At 36.7% G+C, this 23,772-nt stretch overlaps 1 protein-coding gene across 8 annotated transcripts in view; it reads left to right on the top strand.

Annotated features, from left to right (window-relative positions):
* Positions 1–23,772, top strand: part of C3H9orf85 (chromosome 3 C9orf85 homolog) — a 73,062-nt gene that overhangs the window by 19,557 nt on the left and 29,733 nt on the right. For 4 of the 8 annotated variants that reach the window (XM_055272267.2, XM_055272265.2, XM_063637011.1 and 1 more), the window contains exon 2: positions 15,560–15,666. In XM_055272267.2, the coding sequence (XP_055128242.1) occupies positions 15,560–15,666 (107 nt within the window). Of the gene's footprint in view, positions 1–10,406; positions 10,525–13,484; positions 13,671–15,559; positions 15,667–17,252; positions 17,348–19,676; positions 20,218–23,772 lie in introns of those variants that run through there. The other 4 variants (XM_055272263.2, XM_055272264.2, XM_055272266.2 and 1 more) reach the window with 4 other exon arrangements.

The raw sequence follows: 23,772 nt of genomic DNA, 5'->3' as shown, positions 1-23,772 counted from the left end.
GATACATGATTTTGGAAAAGCTTCTTAAATGATAGCTTTTCTGGCTCTACCGTATCTTTTCCTGTCAGTTCAGAGATTATTCTGGAGACTGTTTTGCATATGCTAGACTAATATATCAGATATCTGAAACAGTCTCCAGAATGTTTAGTCTGTAAACACTGTATGTTTCAAAGCTTTCTTTAAGTCACTTGTTTGGAGCTCAAAATTCATCACCCCAAAGTATCAGTGCTCTCAATGGTGAAATTAAAAATCAATCTAAGATTTAGTTTCCAAAAGAAAGGCAGTATGGAATAGTGGGGCAGATGATGAAATTTGGAGTCAGAGGCATGGCCTTGAGCTCTGGTTGTAATATTTGGTAGATGTGTGATCTTGGACAGATTATTAAACCTGCCTGGATTTGTTTCTTCCTATATAAGATAGGAATAGTAGTATTCTTCCCTCAAGATAGTTGTAAGGAAATGATTTAATTAATTGTAAAAATTGATTTTTAAGCAGAAGGTACGATACACTTGTCAGCGATTTATTATTTCTCACCTACACTAACCAGTGTTGTTTAAACTATTAAGAATCATAACTTTCTTTTTCAGGAAAAGTATATCACATCCTTAATAGTATTCCCAGTAGCAGAGGTGAGGTAGGGAACACATTTCTCTAGAAATGTCAGTTTGCTTTAGCTGCCTAGGGCAGTGGTTCTTAGACTTTGGTGTGCTTAAGGATCATCTGGAAAGCTTGTTTAAAATGCAGAATCCCAGGTGCCAGACATTCTTAATCAGTATATCTTAGGGTTGAGTCCAGGAATGATCATTCTTAACAAGCCTCATCTGTGATTCTGATGTATGTGCTCCTCAAATCATACATGAAACTATTCTAGTAATTACCTTCTCCTGTATTTGATGCTCAGATCTGATACTCCATTCTACATGAGTAGCTTTCCAAGGAGCACACACACTCAGTTTGTACATGTAGGTCTACCTTGCCTTGGGAAATGGTCGGGGGAGGAAGAGATTATTTTCATAGAAGCTCATTCTGTCTGAACTCTTTCTTGGCATTAATCATACCTTGCTTGCTCTAGTGCACCTCCCATCCCTTAACCGTAGGTTGTCAAAGTGTTGTCTATACAACAGAAACTCCTGAGTTATAAAACCACAATTCAGAAGGTCGGGCCTGGAAATCTGATTTTTGATATAGTCTTCAGTAGGGTCTTATAGACACTAGAGAGTGAGAACTGGCTTAACAATTGCTCTTCTACAGAGTCATGACTTTACCTCAGCTCTGTACTAGTCATGTTCTGTGTAACCATTTATTGAATCTAGATCATTTCATCTTTATGAGAAAATCTACGATAATAAAAAACAAAACAAAAAGAAGCAAACCCTGGGGAAAGAAGAGAATCTGACTTCCAGGGTTACTATCTTATTTGATTCAAATGTTCGGTTTTCAAGAAAAAAATCATAAGCCATAAAAGAAAAGGAAAATATGGCTCATTCAAAGGAAAAAAGTAAATCAACAGAAACTGCCCCTGAAAAAGAAGTGATGGTGGATCTATTAGAACTTTGAAATAGCTGTCCGAAAGATACTCAAAGAACTAAAGAAAGATGTGGAGAGAGTCAAGAAAATGATATATGAATAAAATGTAAATATCAATAAGGAAAAATCCTAAAAAGAAACCAAAAAGAAATTCTGGAGCTGAAAGTAGAGTAACTGAAGTGAAAAATTTACTAGAGGGATTCAAAGGCATTTTTGAGCAGCCAGAAGCAAGCATTAGTGCACTTGAAGATAGGACAGTGGAAATTGTCAGATATGAGAAACATAAAACAAAAGATTGGAAAAAAGTGAACAGAGTCTAAAGAATCTGTGGGATACCCTTAAGTGGACCAACTTACATATTTTGGGGATTCCAGAAGGAGAAGAGAGAAAGTGGCAGAATATTTGAAGAAATACTGCCTGAAAACTTCCCAAACTTGATGAAAAATATGAATGTAAACATCCAAGAAGCTCAAAGAACTCCAAGTTAGGTGAATTTAGAGACCCACATTGAGATACATTATAATCAAACTGTTGAAAACCAAAGACAAAGAATTTTGAAGGCAGCAAGAGAGAAGTGAGTCATCATTTAGAATAATCCCCCTGTTATCTGCAGGAGGAAATGTTCCAACTTTTTCCTGCTACACAAATTTTACAGATAGATTTGTTCTTACCATAGATCTTAGCAACCTCAATGCACAATTTTTTTTCTAAGTTGAGAACTTTCACCTTTTCACTTAAAGGAACCACTCTACAGCTTCTCTTTGGCACATATGAATCGCTGGACTGCTCTTGGGCTTTGGGGCCATGTGACGTGTGATAGTAACTTAACACATGGCCAAGGAAGTTATATTCAGGAGATACTTTGTCCCCTGTAGAAACTAAAGATAACATCATAACATGTCTTTGAGTTGCTTTTTGGAAACCTGGACTCCCACTAGATGGATCTGCTGGCGCATAGTCCGCAGATAAGGGGGAACTGAGAACTAAACTCTAACTGCTATTGTTTGTTCTAATTTTCTTTCTGAGGAGCCTTCAGAAGGTCATGCCCATAAGCCAGAGCTAACTTTTTTTTTTTCTGATCCCGAATTTTTAGACAAAGTTTCACCTCCTTAACCAATCACCAACCAGAAAATATTTGAATCCACCTATGACCTGTGTGCTCCCATTTCAAGATGTCCCTCCTTTTTAGTTCAAGCCAATGTATAATCTCCATATATTGATTTATGACTTTGCTTGTCACCCGCCTTTAAAAACCATTACCTGGGCTGGGAATGGTGGCTCATGCCTGTAATCCCAGCACTTTGAGGGGCCAAGGTGGGCAGATCACTTGAGGTCAGGAGTTTGAGACCAGCCTGGCCAACATGGTGAAACCCTGACTCTACTAAAAATACAAAAATTAGACAGGTGTTGTGCCAGGCACCTGTAATCCCAGCTGCTTGGGAGGCTGAGGCATGAGAATCACTTGAACTGCACTCTAGCCTGGGCAACAGAGCAAGACACTGTCTCAAAACAAACAAACAAAAAATCCTTACCTGTAAGCCATCTGGGAGTTCAGGCTGAGCTGCCCAGTTCTCTTTGTTTGGCACCTTGCAATAAATGCCTCACTTTCTCTTTCTGCTATCAGTATTTGGCTTTGCTGAAAATTTAAACATGTTTTTGCATCAAAAGACACTTATCAACAGAGTAGAAAGGCAACTCATAGAGTGGGAGAAAATGTGTACAAATCGTATATCTGATAAGGAATTAACAGCCAGAATATATGGTCGAGAACAGTGGCTCACACCTGTAATCCCAGCACTTTGGGAGGCTGGGGCAGGTGGATCACTTGAGCCCAAGAGTTTGAGACCAACCTGGGCAACGTGGCAAAACCCTGTCTCTACTAAAAAACACAAAAGCTAGGCAGGTGTGGTGCCTTGTGCCTGTAGTCCCAGCTACCCATGAGGCTGAGGTAAGAGGATTGCTTGAGCCTGGGAGACAGTGTATGCAGTGAGCCAAGATGGTGCCATTGCACTCCAGCCTGGGCAACAGAGCAAGACCCTGTCTCAGAAAAAAAAAATATATGCAGAATATATAACACTATAACTATTACTCAACAACAAAAGAAACAGCCCAATTCAAAAATGGGCAGAGGACCTAAGTAGACATTTCTCCAAAGATATACAAATGGTCAGTAAGCACACAAAAGCATGTTCGTCACTAATCATTGGGGAACTACAGATGAAAACTACAAGATACCACCTCATACTCATTCGGATGACTTATTTACAAACAAACAGAAAGTAACATGTTTTGAGGCTGTGGCAAAATTGGAACCTTTGTTTATTACTCTTCGTGGGAATATGAAATGGCACAGCTGCTCTGGATAACAGCATGGTGGCTCCTCAAAAAATTAAAAACAAAATCATTATATGATCATACGATTTCATTTCTGGGTATATGCCCAAAAGAATTGAAAGCAGGGTCTTAGAGATATTTGTACATCCATGTTCATAGCAGCATTATTTACAATAACTAAAACTAGAAGCAACTGAAGTATCCATCTAGGGAAGAGTAGATAAGCAAAATATGTTATATACATACAGTGTAATATTAGCCTTAAAAAGGAAGGAAATTCTGACATATTCTACAGCATCAATGAACCTTAAGGACATTATGCTAAGTGAAATAAGCCAGTCACAAAAAGCCAGGCACAGTGGCTCACACCTATAATCCCATACTTTGGGATACTGAGACAAGAGGATCACTTGAGGCCAGCAGTTTTGAGATCAACCAGGGCAACACAGCGAGACCCTGCCCCCCCACCCAAAAAAAAAAAAAAAAAAGACAAATACTCTGTAATTCTACTTACATGATACTTAAAGTTGTAAAATTATACAGACAGAAAGTGGAATGATTGCTGCCAAGGGCTAGGAGGAAGGGAAAATGAGAGTTATGTGTTTCAGATTTGGAAGATGAAAAGAGTTCTGGACATGGATGGTGGTGATGGTTGTACAATATGAATGTATTTAATACCACTGAACTATACACATAAAAATCGTTAAGTTGGTAAATTTTATGCTATGTCTATTTACCACGGGAGAAACATAGAAAAAAAATAACTGTTGGCTGTTTGGTCTCACTCCCTCCGTCTTTACTCTGTAACCCATCTTCTGTTTGAGAGGCCACTTCAGTAGTACAGATTATATAAGGAAGTAAAGAGATATACAGGTGAAAGAGGAAGAAGTAAAAAAAGTGACCTAAGACTTTTTTATCTAAAGATTTTTAAAGATGAGGTTTGGGACACAGGAGGAACAGATTGTATTACTAATTGAGTGATTGCTGTTTGGTCTTTGAATTTGAGGTGTCTCAAGGATTTCTGTGAGGAGAAAAATGGGTATCTCGCCTGCAATCTGAGACGTCAGAACTTCCAGAGAGGCATGAGTTAGCACTAGGGACATAGTTTTGGATGTAATCGTTGAGCTCATTGCTGAGGCTGTAGTTATGCATTCAGTTGACCTGGAGAAAATAGTGTGAAAAGAAGGGACTGAACAGGATTGAGAGAGAAAGTTGATGACTAAAAGAAGGAGATGTATTGGCAAAAGATCTTGAGAAGGAGCAAATGGGATTGAAAGTATTACCCTACTTGTAGAGAGTCTTTTTTTTCAGTAAAGACATATTATTTCTAGATAAAACCATTGGCATTCAAAATTTTGAGGAAGGAAAGGTGTGCTTCCCATATTATTGCTGCAACAATATAGCTATTTGTTTCCATTTACATGAGTTTTTCTTGGGTTATTATTTACTACGAGTGACTCATAGTAAGATAGTTCAAAGATAATTTTAAAACATTGCATTGTAGGTCCTTTCTTAAAAATATTTTCTAATGTTCATAACACACCTTGCTGAATTGGAATGGAGAAAATTAAAAATCTTCATACTAGAATTCTTTGTTCAAGCTTTTTTTTTTTTTTTTTTTTTTTTTTTTGAGACACGGTCTCACTCTGTAACCAGTGGTATGATCACAGTTCACTGCAGCCTTGACCTCCCTGGCTCAAGCAATCCTCCCACCTCAGCTTGTGGAGTAGCTAGGACCACAAGTGTGCACCACCTTGCCTGGCTAATTTTCATTTTTTTGTAGAAACAGGATCTGCCTATGTTGCCCAGGCTGGTCTCAAACTCCTGGACTCAAGTGATCCTCCCATCTTGGCTTCCCAAAGTGTTGTGATTATAGCCCTGAGCTACCGTACCTGGCCTGTTGAAACTTTCAAGGTTGCGATAGATGTATCAGTGCAGTGTTTGTTAGAATGCTTCGCAAATATTTATTTGTTAAAATACAATGCCAACCTATTTTAATTTCCTTAAAAGTAAGTGAGAAAAATATACTTGGGAAAATAAAGTTGCTTAAATAGGTTTTCTCAACTGCCAGAAAAAGGTACTGCCACAGCATGTTTCTGCCTGTAGGTAGGTGTGGCTCCACTTTGTGTATGCATTAGGTTTGTCAGTGAAAATCTAGGTAGTTTGCTTGGTTGCTGAAATAAATCAGTGGTTAGTTTGTACACAGACCCTGTCTGCATAATTGCAACTGAATAGCTTTACCCACTTATTGAAAGAATGGTTCTCTGTTTGGGATGATCAGAACTCATTTTATATTCAGTCTTTGGATAAAAATGTGATTGTTCATTTTTGTAGATGTCATTTGTTAAAGATTCTAGCGGTAACAAGGAAAATGGGAGGAGGGAAATAAATATTATTTCTTGACTAGAAAAAGATATTGTGAGTATATTGAACAAGAGGATCATTTTGAGTATTTCTAGTATATACTTTCACTTCTCAGTTTGTTATTGGTGTTTTAAAAACTTTTGATGAATTTAGAGTGAATGGGAGCAAGATGAACTAAACTTCAGAGAATATTATTTTAGCTCACAGTGCAAATCTATATCACCTATACTTTAGATATCTTTTAATTAAATTTTGTAGGTTAAAAATCAAATATTACTGAAATACTGATATATGTATGCATATCAGGTTTTTTAGGGTAATAAATTTGCTCAACTTGGACTTAAGTTTTTGTGAAGAATTCTTATAAGTGTTGATTTCTCTCTAATTAGCTATGTGGAACAAACGTAATTTCCTAAAAAGAAATAAGCTAGTAATAAGTTTGATTTTATATTTCTCCTTAAATGACAAACCAATTTTACTACCAGAACTCATTTCAAAAGTATTTCTGGGCTATTTGTATGACTAGCTCATTTTGGAAATAATAAAATACATAAAAATAGTAAGGCTCAGTAACTTGTCCAAATAAGGTATTTTTGAGGATAGTACACATGCAAATTATTACTTCATATCACATTTTAAAAGGGCTTATAGGTTTGAAAGTTTTCATATAGTAGGGGTGTTCTGTCTATAGGAAATGTAAGTTGATTATAGCAAGAATTTTAATTCCTTTTTCAAAAAGGGAACTGTCAGTGTCTTCTATTCTTTTAAAAAATCTTAACTGCCAGGATAAAAAAGTGAAGCAAGTTTTTATGGACAGTAGTAGGAAACATTTGCTTCACTATCCAAATAATTATGTGTACTCATTCTAAGTTTGGTCTTTTTTTAAAAATACAAGTCAGTTGAGTTGAGTAATAATGCACAAATTTGAGACTTGTTGTATACTATTATAATAAATAGCAACAATGTTTACAAAATAAAATCATTTTGTAATGATTTCTGTATTGGTACAGTGGCAAATAAAACAAGAACATGAACTATTTTTTTCTCTTATTCTTATCCATACATGTAAACTCTTTTTAGAGAAGCTTAATAAAGGAGTAGTACGCACTTGACCGAAGAAAGGGACATTTATTTTTTACAATAAGATTTTGCATCTAATAAAATTGCTTGTATTTTCTTACAATGTTGTTCATATGGGACCAGAACTTGTTATGTATAAATATAATGGGATGAGAATTTACATGTTTATTAGAAGTTTTCTGATATTTATACGCCAATATATTTAAAATATATATATTCAGAAATTGGAAACATTTAAACTGTCAAATAGTAGATAATAGGTTAAGTAAATGATAGTATTACTCTGAGAGACTATAATACATACAATAAAGACATGCTTTGAAAGTATATATATTAATATGGAAAAATGAATAATAAGTTATAAAACAACATGTGGAAAAAATGTGAACTTACATAAATATATACTTGAAGTGCTGCAAAGTATAGAATCTCTGAGTGATAGGACTTGTCTTTATTCTTTATCTGTATTTTTATAAAATTTCTATATTTTGAATATTTATATGTAAAGACTCATATTGTTTTAGCTCTATAAAATTGATCTGTAGAGGTATTTTTCATCTATAAAGGTAATAAAGTCCAGTAAAAAATAATATATATACAATACTATATTATTGTATGATTTTCTTATGTGTGATTTTCTTATTATTGTATGACTTTCTTCTCTTGCGCTCTTCTAAGATAAATAAATTCTCCAGCACCTGAGAACCAAAACAGACAAAACTAAAACCAAAGACATTGGAAAAAAAACTCCAAATTACTATAGAGTATGATTCCTCATGCATATATATTCCAAAATCATTAACCAAATACTAGCATATGGAATTCATCAATGTATAAAAAGGACAATATATTACAAATGACTGGGGTTTATCTAATAAGAAATGGAATGTTCATGGACTGAAAGATTGAGTGTTGTTAAGATGTCAGTTCTTTCCAAGATTGATTTACAGTTTCAGTGTAATCCTAATCAAAATCATAGCAGGGTTTTTTGTTGTTGTTGAAATCAACAAACAGATTCTAAAATTTATATAGAAAAGCACAGGAATTAGAATAGCCAAACAATTTTGGAAACAAAAAAAGTTGGAAGAATTGAAGTGCTGATTTCAAGACTTACCATAAAGCTACAGGAATCAACACAGGGTGGTATTGGTGAAAGACTAGACACATAGATTAATGTGACAGGATCTGAATCCAGAAATAGATCTTACACATACTTAATTTTTGAGAAAGGTACAAAGGCATTTCAATGGTGCTGGAACAATTGTACATCTGTATATAATTTTAAAAGAACCTCTACTTGGATTCTGCACTATGTACAATCAAAAATTAACTCAAAATAGATAATAGACTAAATGTAAAACGTAAAATTACTGAACTTGCAGAAGAAAACAGATTAAGATCTTTTTTATTCAAGAGTCAAAAAGTATGGTTCATGAAAGAAAAAAATTGATAAATTGTTCTTTGAAATTGAAAAGATCTGCTCTTAGGAAAAACTATTAAGATAATGGAAATGAAGAATTAAAAAAAAAAAGACGCAAAAGATTTGAATAAACACTTAACCAAAGAAAATATAGGGTGGGGCCAGGCACAGTGGTTTATGCATGCAATCCCGACTACATGGGAGGCTTAGGCGGGAGGATCAGTTGAGCCCGGGAATTTAAGGTTGCAGTGAGCTATGATCATGCCACTGCGCTCAAGCCTGGGCAACAGAGTGAGATTTTGTCTCTTAAAGAAACAAACAAAAAACCCACGATAGCAAGTAAACACATCAAAAGATGTTCAACATTTTTAGTTATTAGAGAAATGTACATTGAAATCATAATGAAATAACACTACATACCTATTTGAATGGCTAAAATAAGAAATAAAATTTCAAGTCCAGGAAATAATATACAAAAACTGGATCGTCATATATGGCTGGTGTGAATGCAAAATGGTACAGCAACATTGAAAAACTAATAGTTTCTTATAAAATTAAGCATTCCATTATACAACCCAAAAATGTCATTCCTAGTAATTGACCCAAGATAAATAATATGTCCACACAAAAACTTGTATGCAAATATTTGTTAGCACTCCAAACTAGAAACAACTCCAACTGTCCTTTAATTGGTGAATTGAATAAACATTATGGTAATTTATACAATGGAATACTATTCACCAATAAAAAGGAATGAGCTCCTCAAATGGCTATATACTTAACCATTTCATTTACACGACATGCTGGAAAAGACAAAACTGTAGGAGCAGATTTGAAATCATTATTACCTCAGAGGTAGTAGAAAGGATTGACAGCCAAGGGGAATTAGAGAACTTTTTGGAGTGATGAAAGTATTGGAAGTTTGGTTGTCAGATTCATTAGAACTGTATACTTAAAATGGTTGAATTTTTTGGTATGTATGGACTTCTCAAAACTGATTTAAGCTGACAATCTTTTTAAAAAAATTAATATAGAAAGAATAGAATTCAAGTTAGCATTCTTCATCGCTTGGTAAAATGAATGATTCAGGCAAAGATCATAAGTGGATGCTAAAACCATGAGGGAAAGTGTTACTGTGGTACAGTACATTAACATGGCCTCCATAGATTATTGTAGTTGTAATTTGAAGAGATCTGGGTCACCACCTTAAGCAAGTTATCAAATTCAGCATTGCTGACAAGGCAAGAACTTGACAGTCTGTGCCTCCTGACTTGGAGTAATATGAAGTACACAACAGTAGCAGCGTCACCTATGAATTATTCTGATCCAAAAAATATTTAAACTGGATATAATTAAGCCTGTAAACCTAACTTCCACTTTACAGGAAATAAAGCAATGAGTTAAATTACAGCATGAGAAAATGGACAAATCCAGAATGTAGGATATTCTCTAAAATGACTTGCTTGTTACTTTCAAAAATATTCATGTAATAGGGGATAAAACATAAATAGCTGAAAAGAGAGATAACAGATAAACAGTACTTGAATACGGATTGATCCTGATTTGGGGAGGAAAAAACAGCTCTGAAAGCTGTTTTGGAGCAGTTGAAATTTCAATATAAACTGACTACATTCAGTGACATTAAGGAGTTATTTTTCATTTTTCTTAGGTGTGGTGACAGTATTGTGGTTAAGCACGAGAAAGTCTTTATTGCTAGGATATGATGAGTATTAAGAGGTGAAATGTCTTGATATCCCTAAGTTATTTTACCTGTACCCATACACACAAAAAGCAAAAAGGTAAGAAGATGTTAATAGTTGTCTCTGGGAGTGTGTATATGTATGCGTTAGTATTATTGTTTTCACTGTTTTCTGCAAGTTTGACATTTCTCATAATAGAAGGGAATGCTTTTAGAGCTAAGTTGAGAGAAATAGTGTTTATTGAAGATGGCCTTATTATATGTAGTGCATTCCTGTAGATCTTATGACTATCAGGGATCTGTACCTACATTGTACACCTAAGAATAACTTTATTGCACTCTGTTTTGGCATTGTAACACTGGCCTACATTGAGAACCAGGATAGAAAACTGTGCTGTGAAATGCTTTGTGTTGTAAGGACGTTTTTGAGAGTGTCGCTTACTGTATCACATGGTATGGGAAAGATGAAACTTTGCATTTCAGTAACAAGAATACTTGTGCTGCTTCTGAGAAACTGGATTTTTGGCATGTTACAGACAATGAGTTATGTTTTACTGGGTGCTAGAAAGCTCAGATTTCATTTGTGGCCCATCTCTAACAAGTGCACTTTCCAGCTGCACTCCTGACTGCTTTGTAATTTCCCTCCTGCCCTTACTTTTCTCTCATTCTGATTCCCTCATCTATTTTTCGGTTGTGTTTTGTAAGATACTTTATGTCCAACAATGTTCTAGCCATATTTAAAGGAATTTAAATGATGTAGTTTATGATTTGAAACTCACAGGCTAAAGCCAGGTGCTGTGGCTCATACCTGTAATCCAAGCACTTTGAGAGGCCAAAGTGGGCGGATCACTTGAGGTCAGGAATTCGAGACCAGCCTGGCCAACATGGCAAAACCCTGTCTCTACTAAAAATACAAAAATTAGCTGGGCATGGTGGCGTGTGCCTGTAATCCTAGCTACTCAGGAGCCTGAGGTAGGAGAATCACTTGAACCTGGGAGACGGAGGTTGCAGTGAGCCAAGATCATGCCACTGCACTCCAGCCTGGGCAACAGAGTGAGACTCTGACTCAAAAAAAAAAAGAAAGAAGCAGCCTAAAAGTCAGATTTTCACGTTATTGTTATTAGTCACGTGAGTTCTTGCCCCCAAATCCAGGGATCTTTTATCCTCTAGCCAAATTTAGAATACGGGACTGTTTCCAGCAACTTTCAAAGTACATACTTTTAAATATGATTAAATAAGATATAAAAGTTTCTATTTCTGGAGTAACATTGCTATAGCAGTAGTAGCATAAAATACCTTATTTTAGGAGAAGAGTACTGCAGGGAAAAGAACAAAGCCAGTTTATGGAAATAGATTTTTAGCATTGGAATTGGCATTGGCATTTTTCTTTGAGAATTTCATTTTTTTAATTCTGTTTTTGTTTGTTTTTTGTTTTCAATTAAGAGGAGTAAATAAGCCTTTGTTTTACCTTTGGAAATTCTGAAAGAATTATGTATAAAAAAAATCCTAAGGAAAAATTATTTTAGTTGCTTTTGAATGGTATTCAAATTTCTTTTCACCTACCGTAGTATCTTCCTTCTGTTAAATGATACTTTATATTTTATAAAATATTTTTCAGCATCAGCATGTTGATACAGATATAATATTTACAATTTGCTTGCTACCTTCTTGGGAGTTGAAGTCCTTTCTCGCCCAGCTTATTTTTTTTGTTGTTTTTGAAGAGTTTCGCTCTTGTTGCCCAGGCTGGAGAGCAATGGCATGATCTCAGCTCACTGCAACCTCCAAATCCCAGGTTCAAAGGATTCTCCTGCCTCAGCCTCCAGCGTAGCTAGGATTACGGGCATGCGCCAGCACCTCAGCTAATTTTGTATTTTTAGTAGAGACGGGGTTTCTCCATATTGGTCAAGCTGCTCTTGAACTCCCGATCTCAGGTGATCTGCCTGCCTCGGCCTCCCAAAGTGCTGGGATTACAGGTGCAAGCCACCGCACCTGGCCCTTTCTCACCCAACTTCTGTATGGCATTACTGTGTTAAAGATACATTGTTTGACAACAAATAGAATGCTTAAAGCACCAGTAACAACACTTATTTTAAAATATATGTTGTATGGGCCAGGTGCGGTGGCTCACGCCTATAATCCCAGCACTTAGGGAGGCCAAGGCAAGTGGATCACTTGAGGCCCAGAGTTCGAGACCAGCCTGGCCAAATGGCGAAACCCCATCTCTACTAAAAATACAAAAATTAGCTGGCATGCTGGTGCATGCCTGTAATCCCAGCTGCTCAGGAGGCTGAGACAGGAGGATTGCCTAAACCCACGAGGCAGAGGTTGCAGTGAGCTAAGATTGCCCCACTGCACACCAGTCTGGGCAACAGAGCGAGGCTCTGTCTCAAAAAAAGAAAAAAGTTGTAGGAATGAAGGCTAAGACATTAAGACGTTATGTATATATTAAGTAGGCATGTTTTTTGATGTTCCTTAAGTTTATTCTAACTTTGAAAAGTATTCATTTGATAAGTAAGGGTTTCTTCTTTCACTGATTCCTAAATTCAGTGGACTCTTCCACTGAAGATTTTTTTTTTTCTTCACAAATCTGGAAAGTAGCTTGTTGAACGAACTAAATGACCTTTATAGGCTTTTGTATTTATAAAACTTTTGATTTTATATTTGGACAGACTTAAGTTTTAACCTTAATTACTATGATCTTCTACCATGAGGGATATACTAAAAGTAATTGCCAAAATAGGGTTAATTGTAAATATAAATGTGAATAAAGTTAGATTGTCATTTCCTTTCCCCCAGGCAGAAGGATTCCTAGAACTAGGATTAACTTTCTTTGCTCACATCTCTGGAATTCAGTTCTGTTTTGCCAAAGAATGGTAAAACAGGTATATACTTTTCTTTCTTCTGCACCTATTTTTAAGTGAAAAGTACTATTCTTTCTCATTCTTACTCTTACTAATTTCTTAACACATAAAAATCAAGTTTAATTTGATAGTAGTGCCTGTTAGTCATGTGAACCCTGTACAACATATCTATTTATACTGCTTCACACATCACTCACAGGACAAGTTCCCACAAAGACCTGTTTTGTTCTACTGTTGATCCACCCTAAAGAAACCAGTTTCCAAACCGTGCACAGCTTTGTAAATCAAGATGAACTGGTCAGAAATTGGATACAGAAACAAACAAGGAACCAAAGAATGCTTCCTAGTTAACAAGCAGAATGTGTTATATACAATAAAATTGCAGGTAATGAAATGTCTGTGTTCTAAGAATGTTCCAGTTAGGAAGTTAATATCACATTCATATTGAAGTCATAGTTCAAAGTCATTCAGTTAAGGAAATATAAGTAATACTTAGTAAGATATTCTAGACAACACAGAAGACAAATGATGAATGTGAACTTTGATTCTGCATTTCTTAGCTAGCTTTGTCCATGATAACCATTAATAAGTACAAAGGTTGAGAGGACGAAGAGTTTGGTGTGTAGGTACAGATTTCCTTCTTTCTGGCAACAGTTAGGGGCCTAGAGTAAGGAGGGGATATAGTAGCATGCAGAACTGGGACTCTCCATCTATGTCCAGAAGGAAGGAATGCACCCATACACAATTTGTAAGTAACAGAATGTATTTCTCATCACAAAGTTAAACATTCACACTTCCTGATGGTGAAGATTCCTTGAAGAGAAAAATTAAATAAAATGAAATACATTCACAGCTTAATTTATGGTTTTTCACAATATTCCTAAAATATTTTCTCATTGAATAAATGTTTTATCAAATATTTTATCTTTTTGTTTAGAACTTTCAAGAATATCAAGCTCTGTTCAAAAATTGTTTCAGATGATCTGATGTAAACATTGTGCTTTTAACTTAATATCTAATAGCCTCCCAAAGAATCTGCATACTTGTGATGCATTTCTTTCTCCCCTTGAGAAATTTTAAAAGAAAACAAAAGAAGCAAAGAAAATTTTAAATGTCTTCTGCTCATTATTCCAACAATAGGCAAAGACCAAGCTTCCACAGCCAAAGCAAACTAGAGAATTCTCAGAGTACTCAGTGAAAATATATAGTCTGTGTCCTCAATCAAATGAGTATGTTACAAAAATATAAAACTATTAGAGAAAATACATGACACATTTAAATTTTTCCTGTCTTCCTTCTTCCCCAACACATTTTGAAAAGAAAATTACAATAAAAAAGCCCTTTCTCCACCACAGATATTTACATACGAATACATATTTTTTAAGTTTGAAGAAACCAAGTTAGTAGGGGGAACTTTTCTAAAACTTTTTTAACATGAGAATTCAAAAGCATAAAATTGAAAAATGAAATGCCTTTTTGCTTCCAGCTGCTTCTCCCTGGCACCCCTTCCTCAAATTTCAGCCTCTGTTCTCTTCAACAAACTGACAGTTCAGGACAGCCCAATTTCTCAGTTTAATTCCAACTCATGGGGAGGATTTGAATTGTTGAAATGATAGTCTTCAAATATGAGCAAGATTTTCTTTTTTATTATTATGTTTTTATCGAGATATAACTTACATACTATGAAATACACATATCTTAACTGTGCAGTTTGAGTTTTGACACATATATACATCAGAATCAATGGGAAGGTTAAAAATTTTCTGGATGAGGGCCAGGCCCCAGTGGCTCATGCCTGTAATCCCAGCACTTTGTGAGGCCGAGGCGGGTGAATCATATGAGCTCAGGAGTTCAAAACTACCCTGGGCAACATGGTGAAACCGTGTCTCTACTAAAATACAAAAAATTAGCTGGGCATGGTGGCACGTGCCTGTAATCCCAGCTACTCAGGAGGCTGAGGTGGGAGAATTGCTTGAGCCCCGGGAGGTGGAGGTTGCAGTGAGCCAAAATTGTACCACTGCATTCCAGCCTGGGCGACAGAGTGAGACTCTGTCTCAAAAAAAAAAAAAAAAAAAAAAGAAAAAAGAACCATTGCCTTTGTAAAAAAAAAAATAACAAATTGAGTAATATACATAAAAATACATAATATATCATAAATTGTTATGCAGATTAAAGTTCAGTTATATTTTAAAATTTACATCTCATACACTCTTATGGGATTTGCAATGCTGGCTCACATGTGAAATTCTCAATTTGTCTTTGTTTGTTTTTAAGAAAATTAATGCAAAACTTCATGATGGAGTATGTCAGCGCTGTAAAGAAGTTCTTGAGTGGCGTGTAAAATACAGCAAATACAAACCATTATCAAAACCTAAAAAATGGTGAGTTAAGATTCTTCATTACCTTACTTGGTGGTATATGTATCATAGTTTATTATTTCATTTCCTGATTTTCAAAATTGTGTCCAAATAAATGTTAAAGTAAATAATGAAAAAATTCCATTCTCCCCTATAGAATTTCATCTTGTGTGCTGAATCTTGGTTTGTGAAGGCAGACAGATTTAAAATGTAAATTCATCATTTCCTGCCCCATTCTTTCATAAATATGCATCATTTTTATAGAACTTTATTCATGAAAGGTGGGTTAGGGCTGAGAAGAGAGTATTTGTTTTCTACAGTTCTGTCTCCCACTGATAAGGTAATACTATGCACCATAAATTATCAATTCTTAAAACGGATCAGACCTTTAGACCTTTTAATTCAACTCGTGAAGATTACAGAAATGGCTGAGGTTAAATATCAGAAGTGAATCACTAGATTGATAACTTATTATTTCTTTGGGAATAGAGGTCTAAATGAAAAGATACTAGATTTTGTTTCTGATCCTGCCATCCCTAACTCCTTTTTTTCTTTCTTTCTTTCTTTTTTGAGATGGAGTTTTGCTCTTGTCACCCACGCTGGAGTGCACTGATGCAATTTCAGCTCACTGCAACCTCTGCCTCCCAGGTTTAAGCAATTCTCCTGCCTCAGCCTCCCGAGTAGCTGGCATTACAGGCGCCCACCACCATGCCTGGCTAATTTTTTTGTATTTTTAGTAGAGACGGGGTTTTGCCATGTTGGCCAGGCTGGCGTCAAACTCCTGACCTCAGGTGATCCGCCCGCCTAGGCCTCCCAAAGTGCTGGGATTACAGGCATGAACCACCGGGCCCAGCCTTAACTCTTGTGTAATTCTGGGGTTCTCTTATATCAGCCTTCTGTGTATCCTCTACAGCTCCCTGACATCCTTCAGCTCAGCTGTGTAAGGACAATATTGGAGAGTAATTGCTGCATGAAAGAGAAAAGTGATTATCTTAAATAAAAATTAGCATTTTTCCTTTTACATTATAAGATTTAATTTGGTAATCTATATAGTAGCTATTTAGACTATATTTGCTCTCAGTTGCCTTATTTTTCTGACTATTCAATAGTTTCATCATCTTTGAACGCATTTCTTCCTTTATGGGAAAAAATTTTGCTTACAGTTTAGAAAATCAGTCTAAATAATAGATACAGTACGACCTTTGTTTATATCTACTAAAAAATTATGTCAGCCTTTTGCAAATCTGAAACTCAAGATATAAAATAATTTGTTTACTTCAAAATATTTAAACACTGAAAGGCAAAAGTGTTAAGGAAGGATAAACTAACTTAAGCTTTTTAGATTTTTTTTTCTGTACCCCGTTTTGGAGCAGTCTACTATTTATTACAGGTATAGTTGACCCCCCTTTTATTTTATTTTATTTATTTATTTATTTATTTTGAGATAGGGTCTCGCTGTGCCACCTAGGCTGGAGTGCAGTGACATAATCTTAGATCACTGCAACCTCTGCCTCCCAGGTTCAAGCAATTCTTCTACCTCAGCCTCCTGAGTAGCTGGGACTACAGATACATACCACCATGCCTGGCTAATTTTTGTATTTTTTTGGTAGAAACAAGATTTCACCGTGCTGGCCAGGCCGGTCTCGAACTCCTGACCTCAAGAGATCCACCCACCTCAGCCTCCCAAAGTGCTGGGATTACAGGGGTGAGCCACCCCCCACCCCGCTTTTAAATAGTTTTACCAGCTTCTTGCTCCTTTTAGTCTTTTCTTCCTATTCTGTAGCATTTCCTCCCAAAAGAAAACACTTTTAAACAAGTCTGATGAGTTTTATGCTTAGTGGCCCAAATTAGCAGTAAGGAAATTTGGCAACTATTTGCATTACCCAATTTTAGATTTCCATGAATGAATTGTGTTCTCTGCTAGAGTAATTAGATGTTGATTGCAAAACAAATCATGTAGTTTTAGTTAATAGGCCTCATACAAGATTTGTAGCTTTCTGAATATTTTCAACAAGTTTTTATTCCTATAAAGGTATTTTAAGATTTCATCATCCATCTCCATTTTCTCTTTATAGTGTTGTTTCCTAAAAGAAGTTGAAGTGTAGGCAATAAACAACATTTATGTAGTCACAGCATTTTAATAGATTAGTGCTGTGTAACAAAGGAAATGATTTTAAAACATTCCTGCCTTATCCATCATCAGTATTTAAATCTCTTACCTTTAATATGTGCTAAGTCCTACATGTTTATCTTCATTTTGAATGTGTCAGTGTGTAAAAGATCACATCAGTTATTGTAAATTTTCCAGATGCTATATTTTGCTGTAGAACTTCTGAACTTATGTATTTTTTTTTCTCGCGACAGAGCAAGACTCCATCTCCAAAAAAAAAAAAGAAAAAGAAACTGCTAGTTAAAACAAGATCTTGTAGAGGAGGAAAAAAGTCCTTTCCTTCTACCAGTCTAAGTTCTCACCCTTGGCTCTCTAACAAAAACCAGATTAACAAGAGAAAAATATACAGATTTATTTAATGTAAGCTTTTTGTGACACCAAAGCCTTCATAAGGAAACAAAGACCCAAAGAAATGGGTAAACTTGTGTGTTTTTATGCTAGGTTTGATGAGGAGTGGAAAATCATGGGAAAAATGTGATAGGGGACATAAACAAAGGGCTAAGCGTAGTAAACTAAATGAGCTAAGGGTAGTAAACTAAACAGCAGGGCTTGTTCATTCAGATTCCTCCTACTGTTCCTCTGTTTTTAGAGATAAGCATGGTCCTTTCCTCTAGGTATAGGAAGGGCACCTCTCATATTAGGGTCTTATGGCCTACTTCAGGGGTGGATCAGAGAGTCCTTCCTACATTTGCTGTTTGTCACATTTCTTTAGCTCAAAATACTCAGTATGCCAAAGCACCATATTTTGGGGTAGCATGTTCTGAATCCCATCAGACTAAACATATTACTTAGGAGGTTACTTGCCTGGCCTAGAACATCATGTATTTCAGATGGTCCTGAACACATGGCACATTAGACATATTGGAAAGTCTAGCTTTCAAACTCCAATCCAGGATTGAGAGTGTTATAGAAAGTAAAACTCACTTATATTCATTCACTTCACTTTCTCTGCATATTAAGACTTGACCAACATTGTAAGGGATTTGAATCCATTGCTTATGCTGATGGTAGCATTACTTGTCTTAAAATGTTTAATGTTTTGTTCAAGCTAATCACTTATGAATTAAATTTGTCATTTGTTAGGGTTTGTATATGAATTTTACTGGATATATCTTTTGTCTTTGTTTTTTTTGAGGCAGAGTCTCACCCTGTTGCCCAGGCTGGAATGCAATGGTGTGGTCTCAGCTCACTACAGCCTCTGCCTCCTGGGTTCAAGCGATTCTCCTGCCTCAGCCTCTGGAGTAGCTGGAACTACAGGCACACACGTGCCACTGTGCCCAGCTAATTTTTGTATTTTTAGTAGATACAGAGTTTCACCAGGTTGGCCAGGCTGATCTTGAACTCTTGACCTCGTGATCCACCCGCCTTGGCTTCCCAAAGTGCTGGAATTACAGGCATGAGCCACCACACCCAGCCTTGGATATATCTTTTGTATAAAGATTTATTTTTCTGGCATGCTGAGTATTTCCATCAGTTAAAATGTTGAATATTGTTTCATGTGTCTATCTGTTGCCACAAATTGTGTAACTAACTGATGTAGATAAAGAAATGTTCTGCACAACATAAAATATAGGGTATGGTGGGGCTTTTTATAAGTGACGTTTCTTTTAGAAGTAATAATACTCTGGATATTGGGAAAATTAAAACTTTTTCTCCCATTTGTTTATCTTGTGAATCACCAAAAACCACGCGTTAATTAGCAAATTTCCATTTGTTCGTGGGATCCGATGCCAAAAGTTAAATCAAAGAAAAAGAGTTTGACATCTAAACTCTTCAGACTTACCTGTTTCAACCATGGGAAACAAAAATTATACTGCGTTTGTAGCTGACAGAATATTTCATGTTTCTCTTTTTCTTTTTTCAGTGAGGTGACATGCTGCAGTATTTTTATAAACATGTTCTTTATGGAATTTTCTCTCAGTTACTGAATACAACCCTGGACCATCTCCAGAGACTTTTTAGAAAACAATAAATGTCCTAACTTAAGTTGGAAGAGAGATGAATTGAAAATTATGTGTGTACTGAAGGAGGATAGGATGATGGCTATGAAAGACAAGGGGATAAAAAGCATCTTACTTATCAGCGATATATAAACAGTGTGACACTGGTACTGTCCTTTGACGTAATGAGATAAATATCTCTGACTACTCAAAGCTTTAGGTCTTTACAGAAATAAAGTGATAAGCTCATAAAGATAAAAGCACCAAGACCAGCCACCACCCTTAATTGGAAGTCAGCATAATCTGTACCAAGATCCCCCTACCCATTTCTTAAGGCCAGTACCTACTACTCCCTGGGGGAGGGCCGCAATGGTGCTGTCGACATCTCCCTTGACATAGAATGGCATAAGCATTGTTAGACTTGAAAAAGAGGGTTCAGACTTTAAGCTTATTCATATATGTAAGAATTAGGGTTCAGGAAAAGTCTAAATCTTTTTGTATAAAGTTTTATTTTTCAAGTGCCTTGTTTTTTACTTTTGAAAAAGAACTCCAAAATAAATGAAAACCATTCATTACCATTCCTGGTCAATCCCAAGTCATTCGTGAACACTGTAAATAATCTCGATATGGAGCTGAATTGTTGGAGAAACAAGAGATCTTATAAATATAAAACAATCCCAGTCAGTAATGCCTATGAAAAAAATAAACGTAAAAATATATTAAATAATTCGTATAAATCTTAAGGAAGGAATCTTGATATAAAAGTCATTATAGACATTTATATATTTTTCCAGGTACTAGAAATATAAATGTTTAAAAGATTTTGTCCCTTTCCTTAAGCAGTGCAAGGCCAAATGAAATTAGTTCTTTTCTTTATTCTGGGCTCAGAAGGATTATACTTCTTAAACCAAGACAAAAGTAAAGCAGATGGAGGTGAGATTCAAATGCAAATTGATTGATTCCAAAGCCTTGTTTTCCTTTTCTCTCAGTGATTTCTCAGCATTGTATTATTCAATTCAAAAAGTCCTTTTCTCCTCTTCACCTGGACCTAATGCTTCATTAATTTTTACAAATATCACCTATCTTGTTTATGGACATTGTCTGCTGTTGAGTACCACATATCCTGCTGAAGACCACCCTGCTTTTATTTATTTATTTATTTATTTATTCTATTTTTTGAGACGGAGTCTCGCTCTGTCGCCCAGGCTGGAGTGCAGTGGCACAATGTCAGCTAACTGCAAGCTCCGCCTCCTGGGTTCACACCATTCTCCTGCCTCAGCCTCCCGAGTAGCTGGGATTACAGACACCCACCACTACACCCGGCTAATTTTTTTTGTATTTTTAGTAGAGATGGGGTTTCACCGTGTTAGCCAGGATAGTCTGGATTTCGTGACCTCGTGATCCGCCCACCTCAGCCTCCCAAAGTGCTGGGATTACAGGCATGAGCCACCGCTCCTGGCCCAGCCTGCTTTTATTTTTTAATACATATACCTGTGGAAAGATAAATAGATTTTGCTTTCAGGCCCTGAAATGCCTATGCTGGCACCTAGAAACCTTTTTTGACTTTTATTTCAGGTAACCAAGCAACCTTTTCTCCTATTAATTTAGAAATGTGGCAGACAAATACCCCCATTTATGTGAGAATCTCGAGCCTGCTTCTTTTCTCTACCTATTAAAAAAAAAAATCACCAGCATTATAACGTTAGCCCATGTTTAACCTTGCCATAGTAGTAGAAAAGAAAAGAGAAGCTGGTATAAAACAGCACAGTCCTCAAACAGATTGGGGTCTGAGCTTGGAACTGGACCTGTGAATTCTTTACATCTGTGGTTCTCAGTTAAGGAGGTGGCTTGAGGATGGTTTGTCCCCAGGAAGGGTGCTACTGACATACAGTGTAAAGAGACCAGGGATGCTGCTAAACATCCCACAGTACACAGGACAGCCCACCACAATAAAGAAATATCCAGCTCAACATGTCAAGAGTGTCTTGGTTAAGAACCCTTGCCCTGTACCGAATAGATAGATACTCACAAAGCCAAGGCGCTGAAACATCCTGTATCTTAGTTCAGTGGTTTTCAAACTTTTCAGCTGTCACATTCTTTAATAAAACGCTTATCCAGGAGTCCCATGAATACAACAGGCTAAAACAGAACTGCCCTAAATGGGAGAAGGGAGCCCAGACCTTACATGCTGTGTGATAAATGTTCATTGAAAGTAGATTTCATCATAAAAATATTTCAAGTGAAGGAGGAAAGAGAATATAACCTGCCTTGGAACCAGCATTACTCTAGAGATGTCTGGCCTGAGAGTTTCATGTCATGAGGATGCTTCATTCCTTTAGAAACTGTTTCCTTTTCGTTAAGTATTTTAATTGAACAGAGTCACTCTTCTGGCCCTCACATCCAGGTTTAACCCCTCCAGATTTATTGCCTCTCAACTTTTATTCCCACTGATTGCCCAAGTGTACCCCTTACCTATTCATACTTCATTGCATTGAATAAGTAAATTCTCCTCTTTTAAATTTATCATTGCATCTCATCTCACCTCTACTCAGATACCTCTGTGGTTTCAGAGTTGACTAAACCAGTGGTTTAAAAAAAAAGTTGGGGAGGGAGGCAGGCACAGTCGCTCACACCTGTAATCCCAGCACTTTGAGAAGCTAAGGCAGGAGGATCACTTGATTCTAGGAGTTTGAGACTAGCCTGGGCAACATAGCAAGACCTCATATCTACAAATAATTTTAAAAATTAGCCAGGCATGCTGCCACGCACCTGTGGTCCTAGCTGCTGGGGAGACTGAGGCAGGAGACTGAGGCTGGAAGATAACTTGAACCTGGGCAGTCAAGGCTGCAGTGAGCTGTGATCACACCACTGCACTCTGGCCTGGGTGACAGAGCAAGACCCCAGCTCAAAAAAAAAAAAAAAAGCGTATTTCACGTAAGTCGAGTCAAGGGCCAGTGGTGATGGGTGGGACTCCAGCAGCAGGAGGCTAAGAGAGCTTTGCCGCCAGAGAAGTTCTGCTTTTATATGTCTACTACAATGTGAGAGTTGGCTGGGGGGATTGGTTGGTCGGGGGGAGGGGGTCCTCTAGACTGTAGGGAAAAAGGTGTTACTATTTGGGAGAAAATGAGATGGGGGGCTGAGATGTTGCCAAATAGGTTATGTTACAGGACAGGGGTCCCAATCCAGACCCCAGGAGAGGGTTCTTGGATCTCGTGAAAGCAAGTTTATTAAGAAAGTAGCAGAATAAAAGAATGGCTACTCCATAGACAGAGCAGAGCCGGGGGCTGCTGGTTGCCCATTTTTATGGTTATTTCTTGATGATATGCTAAACAAGGGGTGGATTATTCATGTATTTCCTTTTTAGACCATGTAGGGTAGCTTCCTGACATTGCCATGGCATTTGTAAACTGTAATGGTGCTGGTGGGAGTGTAGCGGTGAGGACAACCAGAGGACATTCTAGTGGCCATCTTGGTTTTGGTGGGTTTTAGACAGCTTCTTTACTGCAACCTGTTTTATCAGCAAGGTCTTTATGACCTGTATTTTGTGCTAATCTCCTATCTTATTCTGTGCTAATCTCCTATCTTATTCTGTGTCTTAGAATGTCTTAACAACCATCTGGGAATGCAGCCCAGTAGGTCTCAGCCTCATTTTACCCAGCTCCTATTCAAGATGGAGTTGCTCTGGTTCACACACCTCTGATAGTTATGCCACCATAAGGCTGTTTTCCTAACCATGTGCTTGCTCCCTCTTTGCTACAAAGCTTTCTTGTAACTAAATTAGCCAAACCAAGAGGTTAAAGATAATATTTTATTAACCAACCCCTTTCCTTTTTTTTAGCCTCTATTTTTAAAGGGAAGAATTTCTATACCCCTAAAATGTTGCTTAATAGAGTATCACTGTCCTCATTTTTCAATGAAGACAAATTAGTGGATAGAGAGATATATTGGCCAGTTTATGGTTAAATTCGTGATAGTTTCTTGCACTCAGTCCTTGGCATTGTATTATTGTATGTGTCTATC

This window comes from Symphalangus syndactylus, chromosome 3 (genome assembly GCF_028878055.3).
Source record: "Symphalangus syndactylus isolate Jambi chromosome 3, NHGRI_mSymSyn1-v2.1_pri, whole genome shotgun sequence".
NCBI lineage: Eukaryota > Metazoa > Chordata > Mammalia > Primates > Hylobatidae > Symphalangus > Symphalangus syndactylus.
Note: the sequence above shows the minus strand (reverse complement) of the source record. Positions and strands in the feature narration are given on the sequence as shown.